The 17,115-nt window shown below is 38.1% G+C and overlaps 1 protein-coding gene across 7 annotated transcripts in view; it reads left to right on the top strand.

Moving 5' to 3' along the window:
* Positions 1-17,115, top strand: part of Prps (phosphoribosyl pyrophosphate synthetase) — a 614,635-nt gene that overhangs the window by 466,572 nt on the left and 130,948 nt on the right. For all 7 annotated transcript variants that reach the window (XM_067756580.1, XM_067756577.1, XM_067756583.1 and 4 more), the window contains one exon: positions 9,377-9,501. In XM_067756580.1, the coding sequence (XP_067612681.1) occupies positions 9,377-9,501 (125 nt within the window). The remainder of the gene's footprint in view (positions 1-9,376; positions 9,502-17,115) is intronic.

The raw sequence follows: 17,115 nt of genomic DNA, 5'->3' as shown, positions 1-17,115 counted from the left end.
GAAACGATGGAAAGCAATCCTGGAGGAATATAATTACGAACTGAAGTATAAACCAGGGTACTCCAACTTGGTCGCAGACGCCTTATCAAGGATACCTCCCCAAATAAATTCCCTCACTCCCACAATCCACAGTGACGAGAGCTCAAGTCATAACCTCATACCATGTACAGAGGCCCCAATAAACGTTTTTAAAAATCAAATATTTTTCAAGCAAGACGAAACATCTTCATATCAATTTAAAATAATATTTCCAACAATCCATCGTCACATAATTACAGAACCCCAATATGACAATCAAATTCTCACTACGCACCTAAAACGATACCTTAACCCCTCCGTCATCAACGGAATCAACACAGATGAAAGGATAATGGGCATGATCCAAAACATCTATCCACTACATTTTAGTAACTATAAGATACGCTATACCCAAAAATTAGTTGACGACATCACCAACGAACAGGACCAGGAAAACACCATTTTAGACATCCATAAACGCGTACACAGAAATGCAGTTGAAAACAAAGTACAGATTCTGGAAAAAAGCTATTTCCCAGGAATGCTCAGCAAAATAAAAAGAATTGTAACTAATTGCACAACTTGCAAAGAAAACAAATACGAACGCCATCCCAACCAACCCAAAATTGGCGAGACGCCATTACCCACATATCCCGGACACACGGTCCACATAGACATTTTTTTAACAGAAGGTAAAGTAATTATGACTGCCCTGGACAAATTTACGAAATACGCACAAACAAGGAAGCTTTCAAGCAGGGCAATAGTAGACGTTAGAGGTCCTTTAAGAGACTTGATTTTCTATTTCGGAGTGCCAAAACTGATTGTAATCGACAACGAACCTTCATTGAATTCTAGTTCAATTAAATTTATGATGACGGACGAGTTGGGAATAGAAGTTTTTACAACACCACCATACAAAAGCCAGGCAAACGGGCAAGTAGAAAGGTTCCATTCTACTCTGGTGGAAATAATGCGTTGCCTCAAAGAGAATGGAGGACACAGGAACTTTGACGAGCTCCTAGAAAGAGCTGTGTCGGAATACAATCATACTATCCATTCTGTGACTAAAAAGAGGCCAGTAGATTTATATTTCGGTAGAAACGTTACGTTTACTCCAGAAGATATAGAAAGCAGTAGGCAAAGTAACTTAGAGAAACTGGCACTTAAGCAGAGAAAGGACATAGAATACCACAACAGAAAGAAACATAACGTAAAATCATATTTACCAGGTCAAATCATTTACGTCAAGAAAAACAGGAGGTTAGGGACTAAATTAAGTAAGCCATATACTAAGGAAATAGTTAAGGAGGATCGAAATAGTACAGTAATTACCGAAAAGGGACAAATAGTACACAAAAGTAGGATACGCAACTAATTAAACGATGTGTAAATCAGGTTATTATTAACAAACTAACAATAAAAAAGATAAATGAAATTACAAATATTACAAACAATATTACCAAGGAATTGCAAAATGACAAAAGCAGGGAAATAGAAGCATTTTTGAAATTGAAATACAAATTAGAAATTTTAAAGGAAGAAATCATAAATATAGCATATGCTATTCATTGGGCGAAAGCCAATATAGTAAACTCATATATTATGTCAAGTGAAGAAGTAGACATTGCCAAACAGATTTTCGAAAAAGATAATATTCCGTTTATAAATTTGGATGAAGCTTTAGAATTTTCACAAATTAAAATAGCAACAAATGGCAAAATTATCATTTATATCATAAGTCTACCCACGGTAGAAGAACAAACTTGTAAAACAATAGACATTAGAGCAATAAAGAAAAACAATAAGATTAATAAAATAAATTTCGAATCAATACTTACCTGTGAAAGAAACCTTTATGGCATACAAAAAGAATGTAAACAATACAACTCAATTCAAATATGTTCAAAAAATAATTTGTTAGATTTAAGTAGGGACTATTGTATAGGTAATCTCCTAAACAGCCGCTTACCGAACTGCACAGTGACCAACAGTCAACACATACCGGAAGTTGAAGCACTCTCAACAGACATCCTATTTTTGAACGACTTTAAAGGAGAAATCGTAATAAATGAAGAAACTACATCCCTTAACGGCACATTTATAATACACTACAAGAACGCTACAATTATAATCAACGGGAAAAAATTTTCCAATACAGAAAAGCGCACAAGCAAGCCCCTACCCGCTGTACTTCAACCATTTTCAGAATCAAATACAACCGAAGAAATATTGTCCCTAAAAATGCTAAAGCAGATAAACATAAATAACACGAAACTAATAGAATACACAAAATCTGCAAATCATTTCAACTATGCCACTAATATCAGTATCGCACTGGTAGCTATAATCATTATTATATCCATTACAAGGTCAAGATTACCCCTCAAAAAGGTTAACCAGCAGCAGCCCATCGAACTGACAGAGGCTGCAATAGAGGGGCTAAATCAAATATTTCAAAAACCCAGCACCTCAAACGCGGACGTTTGAATTTCAGGGGGGGAGCTGTTAGCACGACGCACGCCAAATAGTAAAGCAAGAAGACACTTGTTGCACAAGCTGGTAAACAAAATTCCATAACGAAACATAACACCACGAAAATAACTAAGAATGCAGCAAGCGGTGAGAAATGCATCGTCAACATTTCAACCAAGTCATAACATCACGAAAATAAGCAGAAATGCAGCAAGCGGTGGGAAGCGCATCGTCAGCGAATTCACAAAGCGGCAACAGCAGCGCAGTCGGTAGAGCGGCGACAAAATAAGTTAGTTGTAAGAAAATAATATTTGTAAAAGTTAGTTCTAATTCTGACATTGAGTAATAAAGGAGCCATAGCTCCCAATAAAACATTTTTTTTCAACTAAATAACCTTTAGTAATTTAACTTATATATGTAATACCACGAACAGTATTCCTGCCAAGATTCCAAGGGCTTTTGGTTTCGCCCTGCAGAACTTTTTCATTTTCTTCTACTTAATATGGTAGGTGTCACACCCATTTTACAAAGGTTTTTCGAAAGTTATATTTTGCGTCCATAAACCAATCCACCATCCAACCATCTTTCATTCCCTATTCCCTATTTGGTATAGAATTATGGAATTTTTTTCATTTTTCGTAATTTTCTATATCCAAAAAGTGGGCTTGGTCATAGTCGGATTTTGGCCATTTTCTATACCAAGATAAAGTGAGTTCTGATAAGTACGTGAACTAAGTTTAGTCAAGATATATCGATTTTTGCTCAAGTTATCGTGTTACCGGCCGAGCGTAAGGACAGACGTACGACTGTGTACAAAAATCGGGCGTGGCTTCAACCGATTTCACCCATTTTCACAGAAAACAGTTACCGTCATAGAGTATATGCCATTACCAAATTTCACAAGGATTGGTAAATTTTTGTTCGATTTAGGGCAATAAAAGTATTCTAGACAAATTAAATGAAAAAGGGCGGAGCCGCGCCCATTTTGAAATTTTCTTTTATTTTTGTATTTTGTTGCACTATATCATTACTGGAGTTGAATGTCGACATAATTTACTTATATACTGTAAAGATATTCAATTTTTTGTTAAAATTTGACTTAAAATTTCTTTTTTTTAAGTGGGCGTATTCTTTATCCGATTCTGCTATTTATATTTAGCACACATATGGCAATAGGAGTAACGTTCCTGCCAAGTTTCATCATGATATCTTCAACGGCTGCCAAATTACAGCATGCAAAACTTTTAAATTACCTTCTTTTAAAATAGGCGGTGCCACGCCCATGGTCTAAAATTTTACTAATTGTCTATTCTGCATCATAAGGTCAACCCATCTACCAAGTTTCATCGTTTTATTCGTCTTTGGTAATGAATTATCGAGCAGTCTTACCGTCAGTGGGAATGTGGATGACAAAGAACGTGTACTGACTGTAGATACGGGCGCATCTCATTCTTTAATTCGATCTGACTTGGCCAACAGGAGAGTAAAAACGTTACCTGGAGCAAGGTTGCGTACGGTCACTGGCGAGTATAACCAAGTACAGGGAGAAGTGGTATGTGAAGTCTTGATTGGAAAGGTCACAGTTCTACACAAATTCGTTGTGGCGGAGATCGTTGATGAAGTCATATTGGGAGTGGACTTCTTGGTTGACCATGACTTCAGTTTGCAGAAAGGGTTCAATAGTTATCGAGTACCGGAGGAGAAGACTCGACAAAGACCACGAAAGTCAAAGGCAAAGGTTGATAGATCGAATGGGCTAAATAAAGCAAAATCAAAAGTACCTGGAGGGAGATTTGGTACTGCTATACAACCCTCACCGGCGGAAAGGCGGCTGCACATCACGCAGCTGAGAAGCAGCGCACAACCACGTGCATATATCTGAGATACTCCCGAAAGTATGCAATGAGAGAAGCTATAAAATCGTGCAATTGTAGTTACAGCTGAGAAATTTGATAGCTGATGGCCAACTAGTAGATTCTGGAAATGGAAGCGCCTAGAAGATGCTAACGAGCAAATCAGAGAGTATAAAAGGCAACAACAGTCGAGGCTCAATAATTCAGTTTTGATTAAGCACGCAATCTGTCGGGCAATAGAAGAGTTATTTATTGTGAAGTACTTTAATAAAGGCCATTTTGCATTATTAAATATTGGAGTTATTTATTCAACACTTTAAGTGATTTAAGTGAGAGGGCTCTTGGAGTGATCGAGAGAAGAGTTCTACGGAAGATTTATGGTCTGATGCCGACGGCGAGTATAGAAGGAGGTGTAATAATGGGCTGTATGAGCTTAATGCAAATATGACGATAGTGCAGGGAATAAAAATCATAAGGCTGGGTGGGTCATGTTAAGCGAATGGACGAAGACGCTCCGGCCAGGAAAGTATTCTAGTCGACACCGCAGTTTAAAAGCATAGGAAGAGCGAAACCTCCACTGAGTTGGGAGAGGCAGATGGATGATGATCTGTTCTCATTGGTGCTCTCAATTGGCGTGAGTTGACGAGAAATAGGGATAGCTGGCGTGACTTTTTAGCAAACGGCCAAAATCGCTCAGGCGGTTAAGCGCCAACGCTCCACCTAAGGATTTAACTGTAGATTGTTAATAAATCTCATATTCAAACCCACACTGTGTTTACTGTAGTTTTATTTGACGTTTTTTTTTTCATATTGAAAAAATTATAAAATGCGTTTCAATTTTTGTGAAATTTTTTTCAGCCACAAAAAAATTTAAAGTTTTATTGTTAAACATCTATGTATGTTTATTTTTACATGTTCCTTATAGCAATAACATGTCTGAATATTTTATTTAAAATTTTTTTTACTTTACCTACATTTAAAATAAAAATCTAAACACGAAAATCTTCAAAATTACATATGAATTGTAGGTTACCTTGCCATACCTAAAATATTTTAATGGTTGAAATGATTGAATCTCATGGGAATGAAAAAGCGGATGAACTAGCTAAAAATGGCGCATCCTTCGAAGCTTGCTCCGTAGACGTCCCAATTAGATTGGGCGAGATTAAGAGAAAGGGAGAGTAGCGCAGGATCGACTGTAGACTCATTACGGTTCTTGTGACTGGACATGCCACTAAATTAGGCTTCGTGAATGATAGCAGATGTAGGAAGTGCGGGTTGGAGGAGGAAATGATCGAGCACGTTTTGTGCTTATTGTTGTTGTTGTTGTAGCAGTGCTTCGCCCCATCCAATAAGCGCGACCGATCACAAATTGTCGTCAATATCTCAAACGGGAATCCAAGGATACTCGCAGTTTCAACTGGGGGGACCAGAGTCAGAGGGCTGTTAGAGCCGTTGGTTCCACATTGCAATTAAAGAGATGGTTGGTGTGATGTGGGGACAAATTGCAAGCAGGGCATATATTATGTATATCGGGAATGGCTCTGAATAGGCAAAAGCTTAACCTGTCACAGAACCTAGATCGAAGTTCAGCTGGAGCGACGCGCGTATCCCTAGGGGTTGTGGTTGCATGCTTGCGAAAATGTAAGATCCTGATCGAAAGTCGCACCCAGTTTTTTTTGGTGTAAGATATGGTCGACATTTGCCGTGTCCATGTTGTAAAAAGTGTCTTGGCTACTGGCGATAGTAGAGATATCTGACAAAAGGACTCTCCTAAGTTAGCTGGTTCCCCACCCTGGCCATTTTTCATGTTTTGGGGATGACGAAGGGCTTTATATGGTTTAGCACGAACCTCTTTGGGGTGATGGTAATGGGGACGCGCTGTGTTTATGCGTGTGTGCGCTTCTTTTGGCCCGCCCTCTGGCTTTGTCAACCGTAGAATACATTGCATATTGTCGGAAGAAAGCGCTCGCGCATTTTTTCGCATCCGACAGCACTTTATCACCAAAAGCGATAGAAATTTTGTCATTGTGCTTAGCCGGGTTCGATAGAGACTTTACGGTGGACAATAGCTTACCTACACCAGCAGAGGGGTTACATTTCTTTACTGCTCATACCATATCGCCCGCTTGTGTTTATCCACAAGCAATCTAAGGTTGGTTTATATCCTCTCTTTTGGGGTCGCCGGGGTCGTGCTGTCTTATAAGGTCACGCTCTCTCGCTAGAGTTGCGGCCTCCGCTGGAAAATGTGGTTGGGTGTCCGGGATTCTTCCTGCGGGAATAAAACGAGCCGAAGCGGATTTAATGACATTGCGGAAAAGCACGATCCACTCGACGGGCATCAGTCGGGATAGCGAGGGCAGCAAAACTATTGTCAGCATACGTTTTGCAATCTTCCCACTTTCCTTTTTTAAAATTGATGAAAGTGCGTCTGGCGACTTCGATCGCTTGAGCGAAAGAAGTATGGGTAAGTCGAATGCCAATGTTATCATCGGTTACCAGTTGACGCAGTTAACGAGTCCTGCGTTCGCGATTGATATATCTGGTGAACTATGACAGCTTCCTACCATACGAGTGGGGGCGTCTCCATCTATCGTGCAGAATGTGGTTGTATGTATGTATTGTATTGAATGCCACAGATCGTGGTGGGCATTGAAATCGCCTAAGATTATGTGATTATCGCCAGTGAGTAGTGCGCTGATATCATTGCAATATCCACTGGGGCAACAGGTGATTTTTAAATTTACATCGCCTGACCGGACAGATATGCCTTGACGTTCCAGGACACTGTCTCTGCGGCCGATGTCGGGTGTCAAATAGATTATATTGCACTGAGTGGTGGGTGATATTTGCGAGAACGGCTCCATTTCCACTCTCGCGATCTTTTCTGTGGATATTATACCCAGAGCAGGTCCGCAAATCAGATCTTGCGGTGAGTTTAGTCTCTTAGATCGCAGCGGATGTTGGGCCGCTTCATAAAATCAACCATCTTTGATCTTCCCGGTTAACGCATTACAGTCTAACTGTAAGTATTCTGAAGTGCAACGCGGATGACGTCGTCACTCTGGGGGCAAGTGACGGGTGACCACGCCTGAATTGAGGGAGGCCAGGACGCAAGTGCTTTTGTGGCCCTGGGACTGGATGTCCCTGGGTAAGCATTGGAGTACCCGGTGTAGTTGGGTATGCGGCCTGGCAGCATGGGGCGATGAAACCCGTCGGGGGGTTGCCGTCACTGAGACCAGAGCATCTAGGAAAGTGGCACCGTCCAAGGCAGGAGCTGTATTGGGCAGATGTCGCAAACATATATATTCTGTGCTGGTAAACGGTGCAAAAGGTGGTAGGGACCAAGAGTCAGTTTCCTCGACCTACTCGAATGCTAGTGCCGGAAATAGGGGGAGAAGAAGACGGTGCAGGAGCTGATGCTCAGCATTGCTGCCTACTCTACTACGGAGATTGTAGCTATGAGTAGGAGCGGCCGTATGAGCTGGTGACGCGATGGGTCGCGAGCAGCAGTGGGTATTTGTTGTGGCTTGCTGAGCAGCGGAGCTGCTAGAAGGTAGTGGGGTAGGAGGGGGTGACGCAAATATAGGTTGTTCGGTTGTGTTACCCTACCGACTGTCAGTCATCCAAAAATCTTAGGGGTAACGTTCGATAGTACTCAAACCTACAAAGCGCATGACACCGAAACTGTATCTAAAGTACAAAGTCTCAACAAAATCCTCAAGTCGCTTGCTGGCAGCACTGGGGAAAAGATAAAGAAACGTTACCAACCACGTACAAAGCAATTGGCCGGCCACTCATGTGCTACGCGTCGCTGGTTTGGTCGCCTGGTCTTAAAAACACATACTGGAAAAGGCTGCAGGCCTGTAATAATGCTGCAATCAGAACTGCTACAGGATGTCTCCTTATGACGCTGAAACACACCTACATAATTAGGCTAAAGGGCTCAACATTAAGGAGCATAACGAAATGCTTAATAGACGGGACACCCTAGTAAAGAACTGCTGGATCTAGCCCCGCCTCCAAGAGGGTTAAGGGAGATCTGCATAAGCACTAGGATGAGATCCGGAACATTTCAAGACAACCGTTTGATCCAGCCAAGCATAAGAAGGATTTAGACAAACTCCACACAGAATCGGTAAACACCCAGGATGCACCCGGTGATCCCTGTTATCGATATACACTATTCTTCTCTTACAGATAAAGAAAGCACAATACGAACGGATACTGCAACAGGTTAAACTCTTACTTGCCCAGAATCAACCCCAACATACATGATGTATGTCCTGTACGCGAAGTGTCCCCACATGACACCAACCATCTTTTCAATTGTAATGTGGAACCTACGCCTCTAACACCAATCTCCCTATTGTCCGCCCCTGTTGAAACTGACAGTTTCCTTTGACTTCCTTCGAGGACTTTGGTGACAGTTTGTGATTGTTCGCAAACCATTGAATTGGGCGAAGCACTGTTAACACAACATCAACATTCTTAATTACATCCTTGCACACAGAGTTATAGAAGAAATAGGTACTCCGTCATTATTCCATCTTTAATAATTTTGTTCTACTGGGTTGTTCGATACGAATGACTGTGTGGTGGTTTTAATTTTAAAAAATTTCGACGGTGAACTCAATTCAAGAATTCTGGGCCGTGTCGTGTTATACGATTCGTGGTCGAATAAAATTTTTTTAATCGCAATAGCACTGAAATGGTGGTACAGAATTTAATTCTTAGATTTGTATAAATAAAATTTTCTCCATTCTTAAGAAAGTTATTCATATGGTACACAATTATTTATATAATCATTATCATTTAACCAACAAAAAGTTCAATTTTTCCGAAAATTACTTGTTTACATTGAGGGAAGAATTTCTATGACGAAGTCTCATATACGCTTTTCCTTATTTTAATAGGTATTTTCATCATTTTTAGGAAATTTAGTTTTGATTGCACCCGCAGTAATTATGTAGATATGGATGTATGAATATAGTTTTGTAATTCACATTCGTGTTTTTTATACCATACAGGGCTTCTTCGATATTCCTGTCGACAATTTATACGCAGAACCGGCTGTTTTAAAGTGGATCAGAGAAAATATACCAGAGTGGAAGAATTCCATCATTGTGTCTCCCGATGCTGGCGGAGCAAAACGGTGAGTTATTTTATGGCCTTTTCAAATATTATACCGACGTGTTATTCGAAGACTAACACTTTAAAATTTTTGACAAAACTAGCACCGTAAAAAATTTCGCACATAAACTAAAACCTTACACCTGTGGCATTTTGGAAACTGGCAAGATCCTTCTTATTGAAAGAGACTAGGCTTTGTGATATTAAGAAGGGAAGTGTGCATTGCAATGACCTAAGGCCAATTAATACCCTTCCAGTGACAGAAAAAGTCATTGAAACTATTGTACAAGAAACATTGCTTAAGCATATATCTGAAAGTAGATTACTTACAAAGCACCAATCAGGCTTTAGAGAGAAACACATCAGTATCGGCTTTGCAAGTAGTTATAGAAGGCTGGGTAAGAGCCATTGATGGAGGTGAAGGCATGCTAGCATTTTTTCCAGACTACAAAAGAGCATTTGAAAATATTAATAGGAATCTGTTGTTTAAAAAGTTAAGAAAATTATATAACACCACTGGAAGAGTTTATGAATGGATAGAAGATTATCTAAGAAGCAGATATCAAACAGTAAGATTTAGTAATAAAGTTTCACAGGAGATAGAAGTAAAACATGGTGATCCAGGAAGTAAATTAGGTCCGTTGTTGTTCATAATGTATATCAATGATTTGCCAGGAGTATTACATCTTTGCAAAATACATATGTTTGCGGATGATACACAGATTTATTTAAGAGAAAAGGATGTGCAAGTTGGGCTTGAAAAGATTAATGAAGATTTACTTACTGTATGCGAATGGTTGTGTATGAACCAATTGTGTGTTAATGTGCAGAAAACAAAATGTATGGAATCAGGAAAGCCCCCGATTTAGGGAGGAAGCTGAAATGAGATCAGTTTTACTTTCAGGGTCACAACTGGAATGGGTCCAAAAATACAAGTATCTAGGGGTAATTATAGATAATAATTTGAGTTTCAAAGAACACGTTTAATACATAAATGGAAAAATAGCAAAGAAAGTCAACTTGCTGCGTAGATTGAGAAAAAATATTTCGAACGCAGAAAAAACTACGTTATTTAAAATGATTTTGGTGCCTCATATAAAGTATTGTTCTACAATACTATTGATAACAAGTGAACAAGCAATATGCAAGTTGCAAAAAAAATTTAATAAAGGTATGAGGGCAGTATTGAACACAAGTTATGCTGAGCGTGTTCAAAATATGTTAAGAGATTTATGATATTTATCGATAGAAAATGAAGTGAAAAGAGATGTACTAACTTTGATCTATAGAGTTGAAATGGCCTATTACCTGAATATTTAGAATCTTTAATTAGAAGAAACTCTTATGTACATCAGTACCTAACTAGACAGGCAAATCAGTTTCACTTGGAGCCTGTACGTATAACTAAGGGCTTAAATCAGTATTTAATAATGGACTAGCAATGTATAATGCCGTCCCAGATGAAATAAAAAATGTAAGAACCGTTGGATTGTTTAGGGAAAAGATAAGTCTGTGGTTAGATGCTAATACAATGGCTGATGATTAATGTGATATAAATAATATTTAATAAATATATTTATTTTAGTTTTTAATTATAATTAACTTTAAATTTTATATACAGCTGGCTGAAAAACTTAATAAGAAATAATAATTGTATAGAAATTAATTGAATTAGCCGTAGGCTACTTCTTAATAAATAAATAACTGTACGCATACAGTATACTAAAACACAAGAATTACTTGGCGCGATCCCGGGGGGATCTAGCCCAGCTTCGTTTCCAATTTCCGTCGTGCTCATTTTTAATTTTTTCTACAAATTGGAGGAACATGTTTTATGCCAACTCCGAACGGCACACGTTGAGGTATTTCATCAGGTTAGCCTGCCAAAAGTCCAATTTTTAAAATATGCCTTTTGTAAAAAAATATGCTCATTGACATTTCTAGGTATCTAGTGAATAGCGTACATATCACAAAATCCATCTGCAACGTCAACGGGTCCAAACGTACACATTTTAAGCTGTATAAAAATAAAGTTCAACTTGAGGTATGACTAAAATAATAAAAAAAAAACTTTAAGTTAAACGGTTTTATAGAAAACAATACTTACATTAAGTAATAATTATACTAAAAACTAGAAAATAATTAGATAGGAACGAGTCACACAAAACTAGAAAATAATTAGATAGGAACTAGTCACACACTTGACTATCAATAGAAATTTGATGTGCCACAGCAACATCAACAGAGGAGCATAAGAAGAAGACGGCGGGATAACGGCGGCGTTTAGTAACTAGGCAGTTGTACTTCATAGTAGGCAAGTTGAACGATCAGAGGTTATCTGTTAAATTTAAGGCGGTCCATGAGATATTCAGGTTCTCAAGATGTGATGATCTTATGAAGCAGTGTTGGGCACTTTAATTAAGAACATTTAATGAATTTGGGCTAGATTTAAAAAATTTGACGGGCTAAGGAACAGATAATGCTAGCATGATGGTAGGTAGAAATCGAGGCTTAGCAACTTTATTAAAAAATAATCAACCTAATATCGTTTTCGTTCGGTGTGTTTGCCACTCGATTCGATTGGCTGTTTCATCTGCTTCGAAACTACTTCCGAGCGAAACTGATTTTTTTATTTCAGAAACATGTAATTAGTTTTCTAAGTTCACATGTAGACAAAAGAGCTATGCAATGACAGGTACGTATATGCTGCGTAAAACGACGGACTCGACCCGTTGCAAATTGCATCCACACGAATAAGATAACACCTTGTTTTTCTGTACTTATGTATTTTAACAGGCATAGTATTTATTTGAAAGATACCGTTGAGTGTAAGGCTTATAGCTCATATAAAGTAAAACTTACGTAAGGAATTATTATAAGCCATAAGGTAGAATATAACAACTTTATTATAAGGCTTATGGGCCAACAAAAATAAGGGTTATTTACATAAGGCCCTACAAAAGAAACTACTTGCTGTATTATTACGTTTTACATAAGGCTTATATATAACCCACCCAAAATCGGGCTTACATAAGCTGTTATAATAACGAGGTTGAATAAGGATTGTTGTATCATAGTATAACCTTATTATACGTTTTATCTATATATAAAAAAACTAGAAGACCCAGCAGACGTTGTTCTGCCCTAAATTTGGCCTATCTGCATACATTTTAATAAGCTTTTTCCGTCTGACTCTGTCCTCGCCCCCCCCCCCCCCCCCCCCCCCCCTCTCTTCACTTTTTCCTAATCCTTTTATTCACTCCTCCCTCCGTCTTTTTCGCTTCATCTATCTCCATCTTCGTCTAATTCTATCGCTTTCTCAATCTCCTTCTCTCTTTTCTCTTCTCTCAATTTCTTCTCATTCTTCTGCATCCCTTATTGATTGTCCCAGAGGGTGGTATGTATTTTATTCCAGTCCCAGTCCGACTCCGAGTCTCAGTCCCAGTCCCACTCCGAGTCTCAGTCCCAGTCCTAGTCCTAATCCCAGTCCCAGTCCGTCTCTGGATAATATATTACTCTGTACTAAAGCACTCATCAACAGCTTTCATTTGATATCCATATTGCATAAACACTGTCTAGGCATTCACTGGCCCACGTTTTGGCCTATATCTCGAGACCCTAGTCACCCAGGGGTATGAAAATTACCCTGTACACAACTAAAGACTCCTGAATTAAAAAAAATGTTATAGTACCTCTAAATCGCGGGCCCCTCAGTGTTTTTATCTATATATATAAAAATAACTGCACATTTTTGGTGTTACTTTATAACTTGAGACCGGCTCTACCAAATTCAACCAAATTTCTACGGTACATTTGGGTTATCATATAGATGGTTTCTGTAAAGTTTGATAGAATTTGGTCGAGCGGTTCACGAATATATCACACCAAGCTACGGCTACTTTTCATACCAATAGATGGTGCTTATTTGCATATTAGCGTTATTTCATGAAATGGAATAGGTAGTGCTTATTTCCATTTTGCATTATTCAATGGTATTGACGTTTCTAGAATTATAATTTGACGTTCGGCTTTTCTCAAGTGAAAACCAAACGAAAAAAAGAAGTCGTTTGTTTTTTTTTGTTTTTGTTTTTTATAAAAACTGTGAAAAAAATATAAATGAACTGGATTTAAGTAAATTCGGTATATGCTGTGCTTCAATTTGGTGAGTAATGTCTGACTAAATTTATTAAGTGTGATTTTGTTGTGTCAAAAAAACAACACTGTAATAGAATTGCGTTGCTTTTCTTCAGAAACAACCATGAATACAGCTGAAATAATCTTGGAAATTGCTGACCGACTGCATCCTGATGAAGATGTCATACATTTCGCATCGGCAAATTCATTTTTGGCTGGGATTTCGGCAACAAGAATTCAAGAGTATCGAGTTCATCGCATTTTTTACGACGAAGCGCTGATGCATTATTTCGGTCAATATTTTAGATTTCTCGAAATCAAAACCCGACGTTCCGAAAATTTCAACTAGTTCTTTTCAAATGGTCGCTTCCTTACTGAAAATTTACAATATCTCTTCTTTACACAACTGTCCCAACAAATAACGGTTCTGCGCAACGTGTTCAATCTTCTTTCACGACGAGAAATCACTTATTGGGAAAACGAACATACAGAGTCGTTGAATGTTGCCATTCAACTTGCAAATTTACGACTACCAAACCTTATAGCCATAAGATTTACGTATACAATGTTTCTTCGAAATACGGATCAAGTCAACATTAGAAACATTCGCCCATCTGTTTTCGAATCAATGTCGCTACAACTATTTGGTAACCTAACTCATGGATCCCTCGAGCTCAACGAATATATTCACCAGCGTCCCGAAAATTGTTGTTCCTACACACTTACTAACTTTTTTACTCTGATGCCTTAAGAATAAAAAAATTAAAAAAAAAAGTAATGAATAAATGTATTTATGATGTGTTGTACCGATTCATCTGCATATGATCGAGTTTTCTTAGACAAGAGTATGAACAATGAACATGGCTGCCATTTTGGCAATAGGTATTTTTCAGATACAATGGAAAGAGATACACCACAACACAACATATTTGTCACATCGTACTTTCGGTGTATATTGACATTAGGTCTTTTTGTTATGAACTATGAAGAATCAACACGTGTGTTCAATATTTATGTAGTTTTCGATTCATAATTGAGTATTTCTTCATTTTCAATTGAATTCATATCAATATTTATAATACATTGGTAATTCCTTCTGTAAATATGTCATATCGCTGAACAAAAACACAAAACATTGTGGCAATGATGTATCATGTTTTTCTCCTCAAATTTATTTTTTCAAAGTTCTTTCTTCGTTCATTTTACAGAATACATTTAGTGATTTCAACTGAATCTAATCGTGCGCACGTGTTTTATTGTGTTTTGCATCAAATTTTTTGCACGGTTTGTATTTTCGTTTTGTCTTTTGGACATATACGTGTGGGTGTATTTCTATCGCGCATTTTTTGTTTGCACATGTGCTTTTCTTAAATTAAATGTCTTGCGTTGAAAATGGAGTTTTAGTGATTTTTTTTCTTTCTCTTGAAGAAAATGCCTCGAGCTAGACGTCAAAATATCGGTCGACGTACGCGTAGTGCTAATAGAATGTTACTTGAAAGAAGAGCGCAAAGTATTGATGACCTGTCACAACAAAATAAAATAGGACGTGAACGATATGCACGAAATAGATCTGCAGAACCACAGCGGAAAAGAAATCCAGCGCGACTAAGACAAATACTACGTCGTGTTCTGGAAAATATGTATCGTGCTGTTTTATTACGATCCACAAATTGCTTACAATATGCATGGATATATTGGATTAATGAGTGCGATATGTCCACATTGTGAAGCATCTAAGTTTCTGGGTGAAACGGCTGGCATGTGTTGTGCTATTGGCAAAGTGAAATTGCCGACATTTGAAACTCCACCTGATCCATTGCACTCATTGATTTTTGGAGGATCACCAATGTCGAAACATTTTGTGAATCATATACAAGAATACAATTCATCATTTCAAATGACTTCTTTTGGTGCTACAAAAATTATAAGAGATATTTTTATGCCGATATTTAAGGTAATTACTTCATGTGGAATATCTAATTGTTCTTTAGATCTAAGTAACAGTTTCTACAATGTTTTTAAGGATTATGATCCAACATCAAATTACATTGCATATATATTACAGATTCAAGGTCAGATTTATCATCGAGCGGGTGCATTGTTACCATTTCCTGACGATAACCATCAATTTTTGCAAATATATTTTATCGGAGATGAAAATCGTGAGTTGGATGAACGTTTTACAATTGTCTCACATACAAAACGATCGATTATTTGCGATCTCCAAAAATTTTTTCATCATAACAATGAATTCGTGAAATTGTTCAAAGCCGCTCTCGATCGTATGCCATCTGATAATCACAAAATCATAATCAGAGCAGATAAAACGCCTTTTGGTGAGCATGTCAGAAGATTTAATGCACCAACGATTGATGAAGTGGCAATTGTAATTGTTTCCGATCAGTTTCCATCCCGCGATATTGTACTTCATCGTAGAAATGAACAATTACAGCGTGTTTCGGAGATTCATCGCAGTTACGACGCCGCAATCAAGCCAAATTGCGATCTGAAGAGTACACACATTTACAAGATGCAATAGCGAATGATGCAAATGTGAATGATATCGGACGTCTGACGATATTACCAGCTTCTTATATTGGTAGTCCACGCCAGATGCGCGAATATGCACAAGGTGCTATGTCATATGTTCGAAAATACGGCCGACGAGATCTTTTCATCACTTTTAAGTGTAATCCGATGTGGAACGATATAAAAAATAATTTGTTCGACGGTCAGTCACCAACAGATCGACACGATGTTACAGCACGTGTTTCCGGCAAAAATTGAAGGCACTGATGGACTTAATTGTGAAATAAGCGTTTCTGGAAAGGTACAATGTTGGATGTACTCGATTGAAGGGCAAAAAAGAGGTTTGCCACACGCACACATATTGATATGGCTGGTACGTAAAATAACACCGGACGAGATTGATAGCGTAATATTACCCGAAATACCAGATCAAACCATCGATCCAGAATTATTTGAAGTGGTAACAAAAAACATGATTCACGGTCCATGCGATGAAATAAATATGAATTCATCATGTATTATCGATGGGAAATGTTCAAAGCAGTATCCGAGAGCATTAATTTCCGATACCATAACAGGCAATGACGGATATCCATTGTATCGACGTCGATCATTTGAAAATAATGGTAAAACGGCCATAATAAGAGTGCGCAATCAAGACATCGAAGTTAACAATCGTTGGGTCGTGCCATATTCACCGATATTCTCAAAAGTTTTTCAGGCCCACATAAATGTTGAGTACTGTAACTCAGTAAAGTCTATCAAATACATTTGTAAATATGTGAATAAAGTAAGTGATATGGCTGTTTTTAGAGTAGATGGTGAAAATAGAAATGATGAAATCACTCAATATCAAATGAGGCTATACATAAGCAGTAATGAAGCAGTTTGGCGTATCTTTTCGTTTCCTTTGCACGAAAGACATCCTGTTGTTGTTCATTTGGCAGTTCATCTGGAGAATGGTCAACGAGTT

The sequence above is a fragment of the Eurosta solidaginis genome, chromosome 5 (assembly GCF_040869045.1).
Source record: "Eurosta solidaginis isolate ZX-2024a chromosome 5, ASM4086904v1, whole genome shotgun sequence".
Taxonomy (NCBI): Eukaryota; Metazoa; Arthropoda; class Insecta; order Diptera; family Tephritidae; genus Eurosta; species Eurosta solidaginis.
This window is presented reverse-complemented; position numbering and strand designations above follow the sequence as displayed.